At 48.4% G+C, this 18,733-nt stretch overlaps 1 protein-coding gene across 5 annotated transcripts in view; it reads right to left on the bottom strand.

The window, feature by feature from the left end:
- Nucleotides 1-252: 252 nt before the first annotated feature.
- The window catches only part of FLT3LG (fms related receptor tyrosine kinase 3 ligand), a 56,434-nt gene continuing 37,953 nt past the window's right edge, over nt 253-18,733 (bottom strand). For 2 of the 5 annotated variants that reach the window (XM_083162358.1, XM_083162357.1), the window contains exons 2-10: nt 18,506-18,594; nt 16,681-16,788; nt 15,370-15,423; nt 14,407-14,550; nt 12,913-13,051; nt 10,691-10,830; nt 7,540-7,602; nt 2,805-2,874; nt 253-1,320 (exon numbers count right to left, since the gene is read on the bottom strand). In XM_083162358.1, coding sequence (XP_083018484.1) covers nt 2,851-2,874; nt 7,540-7,602; nt 10,691-10,830; nt 12,913-13,051; nt 14,407-14,550; nt 15,370-15,423; nt 16,681-16,788; nt 18,506-18,538 — 705 coding nt within the window. In that variant the 5' untranslated portion in view covers nt 18,539-18,594 and the 3' untranslated portion in view covers nt 253-1,320; nt 2,805-2,850. The remainder of the gene's footprint in view (nt 1,321-2,804; nt 2,875-7,539; nt 7,603-10,690; nt 10,831-12,912; nt 13,052-14,406; nt 14,551-15,369; nt 15,424-16,680; nt 16,789-18,505; nt 18,595-18,733) is intronic. The other 3 variants (XM_083162359.1, XM_083162360.1, XM_083162361.1) reach the window with 3 other exon arrangements.

Genomic DNA, 18,733 nt, shown 5'->3' with positions numbered 1-18,733 from the left:
CCCTTCCGACGGTGCTGCCCTCGGTCGACTGCACCCCCCGTAGCCTCCTCTGGTCCCCCCCCCGCCCCTCGAGCGGGAAGCGGACAGTAATGCTTCCGCCTCGCCGCCCCGTCGCCCGGATACTGTGACGCGCGTGCGTGGGGGACGCACGCGCGTCACAGTAAGATAGCGGCGCCGTGTTGCTGGCGATCCGCCAGCAGCATGCTGCTGGCGGATCGCCAGCAAGGATGAGGATAGATTCATCTGTACTGCTGCCGACTGGCTGAGCACTGGAGGCGAGTCAGCCACATCGCGGGTGCGGCCATGACAGAGATGACAAATCCCCCCACTGATTCAATTGACTGTACACAGAGCCAGCTATTGTATAAATGAGCTCCCCATCTCCGTTTGTAACAAGCAGAGAAGTGTGTATGTGGGCTAATATCTGAGTCATTTCGCCTTACAAATGGATTTAAACCGTTTTTGTGAACGAGAGTACGCAATAGGCCAAGATGGCAGGCGATAATAATAAAATGTGCAAACTTTGCTCTGAAGTTCCCCAGTCATTATAGAAGAAGAAAAAAAAATAACACTGGAATTAAATATTTAAAAACCGATACAATTCATTTCACAGTTGGGTGTGGAATCATTTTGCTGCACGGAGCTATAGAGGCGCGGCGGTATTTTCCATGGACACGAGTGGAGCTGAAAATTACGTCTTCTAGCCAAAAACCATCGGACTAATAGCACAAATGGATATTTTGTATCCCCAATGACCAAGTTGTCTGGACAATCTCAAGGACTGTAAGTCTGCAACAGCAACCTAGTACAGAGTCTGCAAAAGGCACCTCGGTTACTTAATTTGCGCTTCCTAAATTATGATTTTAGATGGGTGCTATTAAAAAAGTGAATTCCTCATAGTTCCATAAGAGGTGCCCATCCTGGTTGCTCCTAGAAGTCATTGGTTAAGTCCACCATTTCCAGCCACATGTCAGGATCTTCTGTGTACGCCTGATGTTTTTCCCAAGTAATAATAATATAATAATAATTGTATTTATATACAGTAGCTTTGTTTCTCCAATAGGACTCAAGACGCTTACAATACGTCACAGTATGTCAGTCTTCGGTTGTCTGCCTTGAAGCATCTCCCGGCAGAAGTGGTAGCTTGCCACTAGCCTTTTCGAGCGTGGTTTGTTTTGGTGAATTCTCGTCCAATCGTACGTGAAAGACGGAGGACGCATGACGTGTGATAATAAGAACCACTGTGGCTCAAGGACGAAGTGTTTGGCAGGAAACTCATGATGCTCAGGTTGTAGAGCAAGGCATCTTCAAGAAAAATACCTGTAAAGTAAAAGACCAACGTTACAGGATAATATAATAACACACACACAATAGATGCCAGAGTTATGGACTAGAGATGTGTCCTCCTACTATACATCTGGTAATTATATGCCATATGGCGCAATCACTGGCATATTTATAGTAGCTACAGAGGGCACAGTGCATAGGGGCCCCTGAGTCCCAGGGGGGCCCACACCGCACATGCTGCACCCATTTTCTTTATTACTTACCCTCCAGAGTCCACGAGTGCACAGACCCTACAGCTGAAAGCATTTACATGACCTTAGTCAGTCAGGGCTGAGCGGGTGCCCAGCACGGAGGTCAGCGGAATTCTCCACTCTTAGTGCGGGGTGAGGGACCCGGCTCACTCCGCTGTCAGTGCGGGGTGAGGGACCCAGCTTACTCCCTGTCAGTGCGGGGTGAGGGACCCAGGTTACTCCGCTGTCAGTGCGGGGTGAGGGACCCGGCTTACTCCGCTCTCACCGGGGATGACCAGCCACGGTCATCATGTTTCGGCCAGGGGACCTTGTGTAGAAAGTGTCCCCTGGCTGTGGCATGACACCGCTAGCTGAAGCATAGTGCTGGTTCCAAAATATGGGGGACAAAAAACTGAGGGTCCCCCGTATTTTTGGAACCAGGTCCGGTCCAAGTGTCCAATGCTGGTTTCTTAAATATGGGAGAACCCCAAAATCCCCCCCCCCCCCCCGTATTTGGGGAACAAGGACAGGCTCAATGAGCGCTCGGATGGTTTTGCTCAGGAGGGGGGACCCCACGCCATTTTTAAAAAAGGTTTACACAAATCCGCACATTCCCATGTCTAAAAAATTGCCTATTACATGTGCGCAATACGGAAAAAAGTCGTACATTTGACATGTGCAATATGGTCCGATGTCTAAATAATAGCACCGTATTAGATCTCGCCCAGCATGTGCGTCATAAAATTATTCAAAATCCCATGTGATACAATGTTGGTTTTACCTGGCGTTTTACTTATGGCATTGCTGCACATTCACCCGTACACCGAGTCCTGCGCATTCAGCACCTATTGGAAGGTTTGGTTTCGGCACCCTTCACCACTGTCACTGAACCAGTGGCTTATATCTAACTCTGCACGTTCTGCAAATCATAGACGCTCCCATCCTGTATAGCCCAGTTACGCCTCCTCATGGGTGTGTTGGAAGAGCTGCTCATTTTTTTTTTTTCAATTGTTGACAGTTTTATTTAACCCATTGATAACTTAATAACTTGATGATTTAGGACCAGATGTATCAAGCTTCAAAAAGTGATATAGTGGTGATAAAGAACCAGCCAATCAGCTCCTACCTGACATTTTTCTAACCCAGCCTGTAACATGACAGGTAAGAGCTGATTGGCTGGCTGTTTATAACTCTCCACTTTATCACTTTTTGAAGCTTGATTGATACAAGCTGCAAGCGAGTACATGAATATCAATTGCGCTGTGCTATAGAAATAAGAATACATACTTTTTCATAACATTGTTTCTGAGAAGTTCTTCTATTTCTTCTGTATTCATACCGCAGTGTCCTCATTTGTCTGTGTAAAAAGAATATCAACATAAATGTGGTGTAAGATGTGTGGTTCAGCAGCTGGAGAAGTCAGTCTCATACATATTATACCACAATAGAGGATGCTTAGCGGTGGCACTCAGGACACGCTACGACTTTTTGTCGCACCAAGTTCCATTGTGTACACAAAGAAGATAAAGAGGAGCTATATAGACATGAACAGGACTCCAGACAGCAATCAATGAAAACCTGTCTATCATTTCTATTTTGCATTATAGAAAATAATAGACAGAATAGTATTAGTTGCTATGGGCAACATAAACTATTTTCAATTTTTTTAATATTTAGTACATTTACCCCTATGCTTCTATCGTGGATAAAAAGACGATTTTCATTAACCCTTTAATCACTAGCTCCCATTCATTATTACAGGACTTTTATCGGGCTGCTCCCATCCTATGGAATGCCCTTCCACGCACATTAAGACTCTCCACCAGTCTCCAAACCTTCAAGCGTTCCCTGAAAACTCACCTCTTCAGGCAAGCCTATCATATTTAAGTTCTACATGCATAACCCTCCGAGGCACTTATGTATTACTAGGTGATTCATCGCGCCCTACGGGCGCTCTTCACACCGGCGTAAGGGGCTACGCCCCTTAATTTGTGAACATTTGTATTGTGAGAAATATGGTTAGAATTGTATGAAAGATGCCCTGTATTGCAGCTTCTGGCAGTGGGTGAGGGTCCAGCGTGGCAGCACAGGAGTACCGGACGGTGGCCCTGAGTCAGTGTCTCCTCCTACTGGGTGGGAGTTAGGGTGCATGAAAGCAGGAGGCTGGGATATGAGGCATAATAGGGGTATGTGGGCAACACAGCGTCAGCGATTACCCAGTGGTGGAAGTTACGGTTCAGGAGAGCAGGAAGCTGGGTAGTGATGGGGGTGTGTGGGCATACGGGGGACTAAAGAGGGTGGTGGACACTGTGCAGCTTCTGCCAGTGGGTGAGGGTCCAGCGTGGCAGCACAGAAATACAGGAGTCAGTGTCTCCTCCGACTGGGTGGGAGTTAGGGTGCATGAGAGCAGGAGGCTGGGCGGTAAAGCATGATAGGGGAATGTGGGCAACACAGGGTGAGCGGGTCTCCACTGGCGGAAGTTACAGGGCAGGAGAACAGGAGGCAGGGCAGTGTCCTCCCACATTGATGGCAAAAGTATTCAACATCGGCCATAAACCATCGATTATTTGAAAATCATTGATGGTCGATGGGCATCCCTAGAACTGGAGGAGGGTGGGGGACAGTATGCAGCTCCCGGCAGTGGGTGAGCGTCTCCTCCCACTGGGAGGGAGTGAGCGTGCATGAGAGCAGGAGGCTGTATAATAGTGGTATGTGGGCAAGACATTGATAAAAGTTGTGGCGCTGGTGCAGAGGGCAGTGGGGAAACCTGCAGTGCGGCAGCCAGGGCCTGATTTCCCACCTAGGGGCGGTACCTGCTTGTGGTGGTACAGGATCCCCCATTGTCACGGGGGTACGTGAAATGCGGGAGCGGGGGCCACGGTGGTCCGCTGGGGGGTGGAATTGCCGGAAGGGGGTCTGGGGGGTCTGCAAATTGCGGGAGGGGGGGGTGGTGTGTGGGGATCCGCGGTTAGCGGGAGGGGGGGGTCCGCAAATCGTGGGCGGGGGCGCGGCTGGGCTTGAATCGTGGGAAGGGGGGTCCGCAAATTGCGGGAGGGGGGTTGTCGGGGTTAGTGAATTGCGGGAGGGGGGGTTGCGGAGGTCCGTGAATTGCGGGAGGGGCGCGTGGGGTGCCGTGAGTCAAGGGGGGGTGGTGCGGTCGCAAATCGCGAGAAGTGCCGAGGGGGCCCGCAAATCGCGGGAGGGGGGCGCTACGGGGGGTCCCGTGAATCGCGGGAGGGGGGTCGCAAATCACAGTTGAGGGGGGTGCCGTGAATCGCGGGAGGGGGGGTCGTGGGGGGCCCTTTTAATGCCGGGAGGGGGGGTCGCAGGGGTCCCGCGAATCGCGGGAGGGGAGGATGCAGGGGTCCTGCGAATCGCGGGAGGGGGCTCGCGGGAGGGAGGGGTCGCTGGGGTCCCGCGATTTTCGGGAGGGTCGCGGGGTCCCGCGTTTCGCGGGAGGGGGTGGTCGCGGAGGTCCAGCAAATCGCGGGAGGGGGTGGTCGGGTCTGGGACGGATATTAGACAGCACTTACATCGACAGCCATTACATCGACACCATTAGTTCGACAGCTCAATAGGTCGACATGGTTTTAGGTCGACATACCATTAGGTCGACATGTCATTATGTCGACAGCTCATTAGGTCGACAGCCCATTAGGTCGACAGCTCATTAGGTCGACACTGCCATTAGGTCGACAGAGTCTATGTCGACAGTCAAAAGGTCGACATGGTTTTTTTCACTGTTTTTTGGCCGAAATGTCGACACAGTCGACATGGACACAGTTTGAAGTGTACCGCAGCCGCTCGCTATGCTTCGGGCACGGTGCCTCGCTGCGCTCGGCACACTATTTTATTCTCCCACCACACCCTAGTGGATAGTAGGGCATGAAATACCGCCTGTCGGCACATGTCGGCTCAATAAACAGTGAAAAAACCCATGTCGACCTTTTGACTGTCGACATAGACACTGTCGACCTAATGGCAGTGTCGACCTAAAAACATGTCGACCTAAGGAGCTGTCGACCTAATGAGCTGTCGACATAATGACATGTCGACCTAATGGTATGTCGACCTAAAACCATGTCGACCTATTGAGCTGTCGAACTAATGGTGTCGATGTAATGGCTGTCGATGTAAGTGCTGTCTAACAATAGTCCGGATACCGGGGTGGTCGCGGGGAGCCCGCGAATCGCGGGAGGGGGGTCGCGGGGGTCCCACGAATCGCGGGAGGGGGGGTTCACGGGGGTCCCGCGAATCACGGGAGGGGGGGTCGCGGGGGTCCCGAGACTCGCGGGAGGGTGGAAAGCGGGGGTCCCGAAAATCGCGGGAGGGGGGGTGCGGGGTCCCGCGAATGGTGGGAGGGGGGGTCACGGGGGTTCCGCAAATCGCAGGAGGGGGGGTCGCGGGGGTCCCGCGAATCGCGGGAGGGGGGTCGCGGGGGTCCCGCGATTCGCGGGGGGGGCGCGGGAGGGGGGGTCGCGGGGGGTCCCGCGAATCGCGGGGGGTCCCGCGAATCGCGGGAGGGGGGGTCGCGAGGGGGTCCCGCAAATCGCGGGAGGGGGGTCACGGGGGTCCTGGCAGAGGGTAGGGATCTGCAGGAGTAATGGTGGATGGTGGCTGTGGAGTAATGGTGGATGGTGGGCGTGTACTGTAGCCCTGGCTGGGCGGGGGGAGGCGATGTCAAGGGGGTGGAACGTCAGACACATGAAAGTGAAACTGTTCTACACAGGAACGTTCTCCACAGGGGTTGAGTGACAGATCTGGCTAAATATATAAGAGATATAGCTTCCCTTCTGGACTTGTAACTGCTATTACTGGTGCCTGTCCTTATGTTTCCCCCCTATATCCCTATAGATTGTAAGCTTGCAGCAGGGCCCTCCTACCTTCAAGTCTGTCTGTTGTTACCCAGTTTGTCTTATCACTGTCTACTATTGTAAAGCGCAACGGAATCTGCTGCGCTATATAAGAAACTGTAAATAAATAAACCCTTTGAGTGCCAAGTGAATTTGTCAAAATTGGTATGAAAATCATCAAGCAAACATTATTTATCATAATGACCTGTAATGTTACCTTTATACGGGAGATATAAACTTTTTTTTTTTTTTTACACATTTTTTTATTTGAATTTTATATAACAAATGTAAGCGAAGATGGCATTTTTAGCGGATATTTTGCACAACTCTCGCAGAGATGTTGGCACTCAAAGGGTCAATATACATTGTAATATTAGCATTGGAAATCTCATAAAATGACAAAATATGTAAAATAAAAGTGGCACAAATGTATAGAAAATATGTGGAATAATAAAAAAAAAATGGTCACTGTATTACTTTTCAGTATGGTGTCTAATACCCAAATCCACCCAGGTTTGTTGCCGTGTTAACCTGGGTTGATCTGTGGTGTGAAAGCACCACTAAGCAAATTCCCAGGTCGACCAACACGGCATTTCAACCCTGTTCACGTCTAGGGTTAAACACGGCTGTGACCCAGGTTGCTATGCAAACGGGTAACCCGGGCAACTGGGGCGAACTTACTCCACTGCAGCATAGCATACAGTATCTCCCAACATTTGCAGATACCAAATCAGGACAACATAGGCCTTAGCCAAACTCTACCAGAATCCGGCCAATAAATATTGTCTCTCTCAAATAGTAGAAAATCATGATTTTACATCACTGTAACCTTCCTCAACCTTTCCTATCCAGTTATATACCCCCTGTACAGTCCTCACTTATTCTGTCTCTCACTTTCCCATCCTCCCGACCCCAGGGCAACATTGCAGGGACACCCTTTGCAGCCCACTATGAACCGTTGCAATCTGGCGGACCATTATGCAATAGGTAACACGTATCCGTGTATATCAATGCCTGTTTCCCTATAGATTGTAAGCGTGCGAGCAGGGCCCTCCTACCGTTTGACTATCTGTAAGTACCCAGTTTTTTTATCAATATTTTCTATTGTTCAGAATTTGCTGCATTATATAACAACCTGTTAATGCTTAAATAAAATAATAATGACGCACAATACTTACGGACTCCTGGCTTTCTGCTGGGTCATTGGCGGGCCTTTCTGGCCTATGGCTGGACTGTAGGGGAAACAAAAAGAAAGTCATTTGAATTTTCTGCACCGACTCTATGGAATGCTCTCCCACGCACAATAAGAATCCCCTCTAGTCTCCAAACCTTCAAGCGTTCTCTGAAAACTCACCTGTTCAGGCCGCTTATCAAATTCCAGGACCACCCACATGACCTCTCCTATCCAATGACATCCCCACTGTACAGTCAACACACTGTATATACTCACAGTGCTCTCTCTCACATTCCTGTCCTCCCGATCCCTGGTCAAAATTGCTAGGTCACTGTAGAATAAAGTTCACCCAGGACTCCATGTAAACTGATGGAGCATTATGCAATAGATAACGCCTACCCTTGTGCATCAATGCCTATTGCCCTATAGATTGTAAGCTTGTGAGCAGGAACCGCCAACCATTTTGATCGTCTGTCACTTCCTAGTTTGTTCATTGTTTTTAATTGTAAAGCACAGCGGCATTTACCAATACTGCATACGGCCCCCTACGCTCGCAGCTCACTGAGACCCAGAGGGCACACATATAATTGCTCACACGCATGCGCAGAGCCGTACCATCGGTCCGAGGACCGAATTCGGAAAAAAACAAGCCATGCTGAATCACCCCCAAGTTTCCTGAAGATCTGATTTGTCATAAGCCCCGTACACACGGGGGAGATATATTGCTCAGCCATATATTGCTAGCAATATATGGCTGAGCAATATATTGCTCAGTGTCTCCTTTTTATCAACGACCAGAGATGGTCGCTGATGAAGGGGAACCTCTGCCGGCGGTGCCGCAGAGGTAATCAGCTGGTCGCAGGAGCAAGCTCCTGCGACCAGCGATTAGAATTGGGCTGGCACACTCCCATCACTGGCAATATGGTCGCCAGCGACCATATTCCCAGCGATTTCAGCCCCTATCGCCCCCGTGTTTACACAGCTATAGTACAGGGTTGTCGACTTTCAAATGCTCCTCTCCGGGAGAAGCCCGGAGAGGAGAATTTTATTACCCCTTCGGGGGGCGGGGCTCGACTGTGACGTCATTAAGCCCCGCCCCATTACGGGAAATAGACAAAAATCACTGATCTCCATGGAGGGGCTATAATGACACGGGTGTGTCGTTTTAGCTCCGCCCACTCCTCTGAGACCCGCAGATTGCAGCATTTAAATGCCGCGATCGATTTTCGGGAGACTCCCGGTAATTCCGGGAGGGCCGGCAACCCTGCTATAGTGTCTGTTCTGCAATTATCTGTGTACTCTGCAGCCTGCAAGGGCTTTGCTATTGCATTCACATGTTTTTGTTTTAACCCTTTCAGTGCCAACATCTCTGTTCAAAATATCTGCTATAAATGCCAGCGTCGCTCACATTTGTTATATAATTTCAAATAAAAATGTTTGCGTAAAATAAGATCATGATGGCTAACCTTGACACTCCAGCTGTTGTTGTACTACACATCCCAGCATGCCCTGAATCAGTTTTATAGGTCATTATGATTAATACAAATGTTTGCTTGCCAATTTTCACACCAATTTTAACAATTTCACTTGGCACTCGAAGGGGTAAAATACACTTTTTTTTGCACTTGCATCTGCTCCTACATCCAATTTTGTTTTTGTTTTATGCACAATGTGATACCACATACAAGCACAGAGAAATTGGGGAAAATTTACTAAGATGTGTATTCTACTTGGGCAACCAATCAGATCCTGTCTACTATCTTCTAGGGTGCTAAATAACTAAGTAGATTCTGATTGGTTGCCCATAGCAACATCAAATGTGAAGTAGAATAATACAGTAAATTTCCCCCATTGTGCCTGGACAGTTATTTAATAATGCCAAAGCCGTATTTTCAATCTAAAAAGTACTGTCAATATAAAATTAATTAAATTGCATAGAAACACATATAAATAAATACAAAATAAGGCAAAGTAATTGCCGACATCTGTCGTTCTCCCTGTTAAACCCAAATGTGAAATCCTTCTCTGCAGCAGTCCAAGCAAAATGTCAATTAAGTAGTTCCAATAGACAGGTAGAGGAATTGTAAGTTACACCATAATCATGATACAGTTATTTGCACACATACTTTGTTAAGCAAACATAGACTTGTCTCCAATTTAATTAAAGCGCCATGCATGTACAGATAAGCCTGGGTTAAATACAAAGGGAGCCCTTCAAATACAACGGGAGTTGCAAAGTACTGATTCTCTGTACTGTGCACATGCACAGGATCTGTTCTGCACAAACGTGACACAGGTTGGCAGCAGACTCTCTGTGATTGGCTGCCTGATGCCTATTCGGGGGCAGGGAGGAAGGGACGGCTACTTTTGTGTGTTGCCGCCGTTTAGGAGGTCGGAAGAGGCCAGGGATCTCTGCTGTAAGACAGAGTTTCTCTGGCCTTTGCTGCAGGTGGCTTAGGAGCCACAAGCCACCCGCTGGTGAGTTAGGGATCCATTGCTGTGTCCCAGTATACAGCTTGGATCACTACAGCAGCAGATGGCATCTGCTTGTAACAGGGGTATATGCTCATTCGGTCGACACAAAGGTCGACATGCATTATGTCAAAATGGCACATGTCGACACTTGAAATGGGTCAACATGCCCAAGGTCGACATGGATGGAAGGTCGACACAATCATTAGGTCGACACTGGCTAGGTTGACAGTCAAAAGGTTGACATGGGGTTTTCACTTTTTTTTTTTGAGCCGACATGTGCCGACAGGCTGTATTTCCAGCCCTACCGTCCACTATGGCGTGGAGGGAGAATGGAATAGCAAGGCCAGTGAGCCATGCGAGGGGATGCCTTACACTTAGATGGCGTCCATGTCGACTGTGTCAACATTCGGGACAAAAAGAAAGTGAAAATCCCATGTTGAATTTTTGACTGTCGACCTGTGGCATGTCGACCTAGTTCAGATGTCGACCTAAATGCATGTCGACCTAAAGTTTGTCGACTCAATGAATCATACCCATAACAGACACCGCCTGCTGCATCACCACTGCTGCTTCCAAGGAACCAGCGGTGATAGCCACTCCCACCACATCTGAATGACCCCCAATGTCCTTTCAGCCGGCAGTTTCTGAAATCTAAATAACATGCAGCTTACTGATTTTCGACAATAGACGATGAAGCTCAAAATTAGGATGATGCAGGAGACAAATGCAATCCCAATCCCATAACGTTCTCTGTGCCTGGGCTCGTTAATTACTTTGTCAGCTTCAATTAGCGCTGTCATTGGGGAGTCATCTGAAACAAGAGACACACTGTGATTATATCTCCCCAGCTCTGCCCATTTCCACAAATGTCAATGACTATGGGTTAGCCAGATTATTCCTTCTCTGCCAGTGACAGTGTCCCGTTCTAGAAATGAAAGTAAATTGGGAACTGGCGGCCTTTCTTAATAGATATGGTGGAAACGTAAGGCGCATACATAAAAGAACGATATCATACGCTTCACAAAAGATCGGCGGGAACGTGGATCGTTAACGATGCACGGAACAATTTGAATAATTGGTCGTTCCCATCGATCAGGAATCCTCACATTGTCCTTCAAATCGTTCCGTGTGTATGCACCATTGCTCAGAGTCAGAGGCTTGCGGACACGCAACCTACGATGGCAAACAGATTTGCAATTTTGCAGCCGACACACAGTCTGTTGTATACACAAATGTGAAGCTGAGTATGAAGCATTCATTATTTTTGAAGAACAAGTGTACACGGCAAGGTGAAAAATGAGGCTTCCCAGTAACTGGTTGGTAGTGTGGCTCTGGGCTATGTTGTCACACTCCCAAGATGAGAACATGCCATTATGCCTTCCCCAGCTCCTTACAAGATTAGGGGCGGGGTGTATCAGGCCTTGGAGAGAGATAAAGCAGAGTAGTTGCCCAATCAGCTTCTAATGGTCATTTCAAAGACTGTGTGGCAGATATATGGCTGTTAGAAGCAGACTGGTTGGCAACTTGTCCACTTTATCTCTCTCCATATCATGATAGGTTGAATGTCAGCAACTATGGTGGACGGAGGATCATATTATAGCAGATCTGGGCGCAGGGCGTGCGGTTGCAATATCCAACAGGGTCTGAAAGTCCAGCAGATCCCTCCTCCACATAGTTTCGATACAGGGCTGTCTCTTTCTCAAGGACCTTGTTGGATATTGTTACACTGCCGTTACAGTCTACAACTTGTCTGTGGACCATATGAAAGGAAAGTGGAGGAGTGTGACCCAGAAAAAGGGAGGCCTTTACTCAATTCTGATATTATGCAATATTGTCTACTGTGTGAAACGTAGACCCTTCTATGGGGTACGAGCATTCAGAATTTCTTATTGGTTGTTTACAGTATTTGATGTTATCACACTATGTGGAGCTCTTTTTCCCTTTCTATATACCATTGATTGGCGGAGAAAGTGGAGGAGTGTAGCCCTATTCACTTCCAATAGACGCGATTAATGTCTACTGCAGTGATTTTCCACCTTTTCCATTCCGTCACACGACAAACAAGATTTTAAAATTGCCAAGGCACACCTTCAGACCCCCACAGGGAAAAACCTATTGGTCCCCACAGGAAAAAAAAAATCCATATGTCCCACTAAAACACAAGAAGAAGAAACATTGACCCTCAGGGGAACACAGTACAGTCTGTGCCCGGGGAATCGGTACATCTATCAGACCAGACTTAGGTCTACAGTCATTAGGTCGACCCCAGAAGGTCGACTGGCCACAAGGTCGACAGGGTTAAAGGTCAACATGGGTCAAGGTCGACATGACTTAAGGTCGACATGGGCCAAGGTCGACATGGGATTAGGTCGACGTGAGTTTTTCACTGTTTTTTTACCTGAATATCGACACAGTCGACATGGACACAGTTGGAGTTGAACCGCAGCCCCTCGCTTCGCTCGCAATGCTTCGGGCACACTATTTTATTCTCCCACCACGCCCTAGTGGATGGTAGGGCATGAAATACCGCCTGTCGGCACATGTTGGCTCAAAAAACAGCGAAAAATTCATGTCGACCTAATGACTGTCGACCTTGGCCCATGTCGACATTAAGCCATGTCGACCTTGACCCATGTCGACCTTTATCCATGTCGACCTTGGGGCCAGTCGACCTTCCGGGGTCGACCTAATGACTGTCGACCTAAGTGTGGTCTGACAGATGACCGTTTCCCGTGCCCGGATCATCTGCTCGAGAACACAGGAGAGACTTTATGTTAATGCCAATTGATTTTAGTGTAGTGCCCCAGGGGGGGGGGGGGGCAATACAATCCCGAGTATTTTCTGTGCCAGTCTGGGCAAACTATATAGAGAAAATAAGAGAATTATTACTTACCAGACTTGTACTGGATTAAAGTGCAGTTGGAATAGTCGTTTAGAATTTTATTGTTCAGCTTCAACTCATCCAACAAATCGATGGTTCTGTTTATGAAGAAGGTGATTGGTTTACGCTGGAGAGTGGCGATAACTGATTTCTGAAAATAAATATAGAAATTGTTTTGCAGGAACCTATTTTTATTGTTACTGAAAAACATTTATATAGCTAATTGTAATAGTGAGTTCTCTAAGATGTCCTAACTATCCATCCAAGACCCTGATGATATACCCCAGTGTCTATCGATGGTTAATAGGTCGGCACCATCAGGTGTGCCTACAGGACGTCTGGGCCCCGGATAAAGGGAGGGGGAGTGGCCACTAGATGGGGCGTGACCACCACAGGGGCGTGGCCACTTCCTCATGAAAAAAAAACCCCAATGTGTATGGGGTGCAGGCCAGGATCCTCATTGCAACACACACAGAGTGTGCTGAGCTGGGGAGAGAGTCTGTGCTGCGGCAGAAGCCTGTCCTCTGACCCCATTGCCCACTCCCTGCAACAAGGGAGGGGGGAGTGGGACCTGGGCAATTTTTGGAGCCGGAAATTTTTGGAGCCCTGCGACTCCGCACCGTCAGAGTGAAATCCCGCCCAGTGCAAGCCTGCGAATTGCTGTGCAAGTCTTGCAAAAATCAGCTGGATCGGCGATTAGCTGCAAATCCGTTCACAAGCCCCTTACCATTGAATGATTTCTCAACTGTGTGCAGTCTGAGTGCAGACAATGACTTACTCAGCGGTTGTGAGGGAAACAGGATGATCGGGGCCAGAGCTGATGTCACATGACTTCCCTGAAAACGTCTAGTCATGCCTGCATTTTCTCTGACTCTCCCATAAAAGGGACAGTTACCAGCCCCAAATGCTGGCTTCCCGTCAGTCACCTTGCGTACGGCCAGCGATCAAAAAAGTAGGAGGATTTTATCGCAAGACGGCCTCGCGCATCTGTAGAATGGCCCGATAATTGCTTGGCCTGCTACTGTAATTCGCAGCCATGCACTCAGGTCTGAATTTGACGACTATTACATCTACCCAACAGCCTGTAAAGTGGCGGTTAGCAGCTGATTAGTTGGTACATTGGGCACGATTCAGACTCCTTTGCTGGGGAATGATTTCCCCCCTGTGTGCACATCTGTGTACGCGTTTGAAGCCGTGCACAGGGTTGGGGGACTGCGGGAGGCCGTGCGGGAAGCAGGGCGTCGGCTACCTGCTCGATGAGATCTGAACACTTGCAGCCCAGCGAGCAGATAGCCGCAAATATTGCCTGCAAAATGTCAGGTGCTGTACAGGACCATGAATAAAGGTGAAAAGATTAGTGTACAGATCCAACACAGAACACATTTATTTCTAGCTGGGGACCGCAGCTGGCCTATCAGATGTACTGTCAGGTCATCAGTATGTTTTGTAGGTTGTAAACATGGCAGATAATGTAATATAATACAAGGCTACAGCACAAACACTTACGTTAAATAAACACTCTGTCACAAACTGAATCTCATTGGTCACGTCGTGCAGCTTCTTGGCGAGCACACTTCCAGATTTATTTTTTATGGCACTCAGTTCGGCGAAGATGTAAGACAATTCCCAGAGCGGGGAGCACCTGCTGTCCTGGATATAGAACAGGGAGATGTGATACCTTCTAAAAATGTCCACATACATTTAAAAAAAAAAAATTCTTTCTTCCATTCTTTGGATTTTTTTCATACTTCAACATCGACAAGAACTGTGATTGGGAACATTGACACAACATCCCCCCCAGGGATGCATAGTGCATACTGAAAAGTGGTACATTATGTACAGGCAGGGCCGCCAATAAGGGGGTGCTCTGGGTACAGCTGTGAAGGGCCCCCGGCCTCTGGAAGGGCCCGGGCAGCTCATTTTGCCCACCGCAACCCCCGACTGCCTCCGCTGCGCTGCGCTCAGTGCGCTGAACAAAGCAGGTCCCAGAGCGTAGGCTTATTCAACCCAGGACGCCGGCGGCCAATTAAAATGCTGCACCGGCTTTTGAGCCAATCAGAGCTCGCGTACTGGCAGCCAATCAGAGTGGCTGCCGGTACAGGAGCTCTGATTGGCTCAACAGCCGGTGCTGCATTTTAATTGGCCGCCAGCATCCTGAGTTAAAGAAGCCTGCGCTCTGGGACCTCCGGGTTGCAGCTCAGCAGAAGAGGAAATGGGGGAGCAGGAGCTGGGTTACGGTAAGTCAAGTGAGGAGGGGGGGGGGGGGGGCGGACTGAAAATGAGTCCCGGGCCCCAAAATTCCTGATGGCAGCCCTGTGTACAGGGATTTTTCATCCCCCATCCTTGTTGCCAAACATATTTGGCACCTGTATTATTCCAACTTCTCTGGCCATCGTATTAACGACCTGTTTTATATTATAATGGTGGTATATGGGGATATGTGATTATAAATGTAACTCACTAACTTACCATAAGTAAACTGGAAAAGTCTTGGACTGGGTAATCCGAAATCAGGTATTTACTCTGTAAAAGTGCAAAATCATTCATGAAATGTAAGTAACATACCGTGTACTCGTTTCCTTCACTTCATACAGGCTGTAGGTTCTGTATAACTACAAGTGGAATCTCATAGCACATGCAATTATATATATGTTTAACACAAAAATATCTTGCTATAATGAGTTTTTACTTGCACCTTATTGCTACAGGGTATAGAACCGCCCATTGCCAATCCTGGCCCTTCAGAGTACACTAATACCCCTTTCAGACCGCAAATGCCGGGTCACACCCAGGATTAGGATAGCTGTCTGTCCCAGAAACGATCCGACATTTGCAGTCTGAAAGCTCCGACCTGGGGGCGGGGCTAAGTGGTGGCGCGTCATCAGGGGCAGGCAGATGAGGCAGCGCTTGAAGATGACGATGTTGCCTCCTCCATACTGTGAACGAGTCCCGGGTCACGCAATATGGGTTACCCGTTCACACTGCACCTTGACCCGGGTCAGAGCCGCTTCAACCCTGGCAGTCAGTACTGTGCGAAAGTTTCGCTGGGCGATAGATGGTGTGGGGCAGCCTTGCCCGCCTGCTGCCATGGGTTGTAGTTTAGCAAGTCCTCTCTAAACTACAACCTACTCTGAATCTGATCCTATATCGAATACCAAAAAAGGATTTACTTATTGGGGGTTAATCTGGTTGTGAATTCACAGCCTTGTGAGTCCACCAAACCCCGCCTTGCGAATGGTTGGCAGGCACCACCCATTCGCAAGCGTGATTTGCACGCAGGGGATGCGAATGGATGTTATGCAGTAACATCCATACGCAGGCCAGGGGGAACCTCCCACATCTTTCGTCGCCAACCATTGCTCTGAGCAACCTTACATATGTGTGCACGTTCAGGCGGAAGTGGGCGGGCATCCCATGAAACGCTAGCATATGCTAATTGGGCTGGCCGGAGCTCCACGCCCCTCTCCAACACCCCCCCCCCCCCCGCCGTGTTGTGCAGAAATGAGCATGCGCACTAACACAAAATCGGTCCCCGTGTGAACGCAGCCCTGCTGCGAAGCAACCAGAATAAGGTCCATAATGTAGTAAATCATGTGTGTGTGTGTGCCCAATAAAGTGCTGTGTAAATAGCATTTATACAGCAGATGAACCAGCTTGGGACTATACTAGGCTGACACTCTGCAAACACATAACTACATGACCCAATCAGCTGTTAGGAATATACCAGATATCACAAACACCCGGATAACGCAGCCAATGGCGCACTCACACAGAACTCACCAAATCATTTATCTTTTCCTTATAGTTATTAGGGGATGATATGGGGTCGTATTCAAAATTACAGCTGGCGCCAAATCCCACAAGAATCAGGAGCAAGGAAAACACAACCTAGATCAAGACAAAGGAACTTATATGAAAAAAGTCAATTATTCTTCTGAACCAGGGATGGGGAACCTTTGGCCGTCCAGCTGTTGTTGAACTACGCATCCCAGCATGCTCTGCTGCAGTTTGCTGCAATTTGACCATGCTAAAACTGTTGCAGGGCAAGCTGGGATGTGTAGTTCAACAACAGCTGGAGGGCCAACGGTTCCCTATTCCTGTTTAGTGCGCCAAATTACAGAACAGAAAAAGTCATTTGCCGAATTTCATGTGTGTAAAAGTATTTATTGTCTCAGGGTGGAGGTAACCAAATGGTGACAGAGCTGTTCCCTGTGATATCCGGACGGCTGATAGACAGGTGTGTATTTACTAAGATGGGATTTCTATTGCAGATGGGATGTTGCTAAGGGCAACCAATCAGATTCTATTATCTTCTACAGGGTGCTAAATAAATAAGAAGTAGATCAGGGTTGCGGACTTTTAAAAGCTCCTCTCCGGGAGAAGCCCGGAGCGGAGACTTTCAACAGGAGTTCGGGGCGGGGCTTAAACGTGACATTAAGCCCCACCCCCATGAAGGAAAGTTACTCAATTTGCCTATCTTCGTGGAGGGGGCAGGGCTAAATGACGCGATTATGACACTTTAGCCCTGCCCCCTCCCCAGAGATCTGCAGATAAGGTCATTTAAATGCCGTGGTCAGGGGGGGAAGCCGCAATCAGGGGGGGAGCGGGGGTCAAAAAAATGAAACACTCATGTCGACCCTTTCATGTGTTGACAATACAAAATATTACTGTTAGCATTCGGGATAAAAATAGGTGTAGATATTGTGAACATGTTGGCTTTATGTCAAAGTCGACAAGTTGCAAGTCAACATGTTGACATGCACTCCGTCGACATGTGGTACTTGTGTACATAATGTAGTTGACGGTGGGGTTGTCATCATTTTCAACAAATCATACTGAACCTGTTTTAAATTTACTAAGATGCGAGTTCTACTGAAGATGGGATGTTGCCCATAGCAACCAAACCCCGGGAGCAAATGGCTTCAGCGAGTTTGACACTCGCATGGCTGTTTGCTCCTCTGAATGAATGAGGCCCATTGTTAGACGGGAAGCGGTCATTTGGTCTACAGCGTTATGGTCGACAGTCATTAGGTCGACATGGGTTTAGGTCGACATGGGTTTAGGTCGACGTGGGGAAAAGTCGACGTGGGGAAAAGTCGACGTGGGGAAAGGTCGAAAGGTCATTAGTTCGACAGGTCGTTAGTTTGACATTGTCTTGGTCGACAGTCAAAAGGTCAACATTGGGTTTTTCACTGTTTTTTGAACCGACATGTGCCGACAGGTGGTATTTCATGCCCTATTATCCACTAGGGCGTGGTGGGAGAATAAAATAGTGTGCGGAGAGTAGCGAGGCACCGTGCCCGACGCATAACGAACGCAGCGAGCGATGCGAGGGGATGCGGTGCACCTTAAACTTTGTCCATTTCGACTCTGTTAACATTCAGGTAAAAAAAAAAGTGAAAAACCCCATGTCGACTTAAGACAATGTCGAACTAATGACCTGTCGAACTAATGACCTTTTGACCTAAAACCATGTCGACCTTTTCCCATGCCGAACTAATGGTGTCGACCTAATGACTGTCAACCATAATGCTGTAAACCAAATGATCCCAACCCTGTTAGACGCATTCCTTACATTTCATACACTGTAGAATACCAAACTCACATATATGTTTCTTGGTTTGCAGCAAATAATCATCTCCTCATGTTGGAGTGAGGAGCAGGGCGTGAGAACGGAGGTGCAGAGATCAAACTCTGTATAGGGAAAAGAACAAAAACAAGTCAGTAACTACTGGAGTGATTATAGTATGTACTATACCATATTTATACCAGGGTTGCCTACCCTCCCGGAAATCGGAAATCCCCCTCCCCCCCCCCTCCCCCGGAAAGGAGG

This window comes from Crinia signifera, chromosome 19, assembly GCF_055691185.1.
Source record: "Crinia signifera chromosome 19, ASM5569118v1, whole genome shotgun sequence".
NCBI lineage: Eukaryota > Metazoa > Chordata > Amphibia > Anura > Myobatrachidae > Crinia > Crinia signifera.
This window is presented reverse-complemented; position numbering and strand designations above follow the sequence as displayed.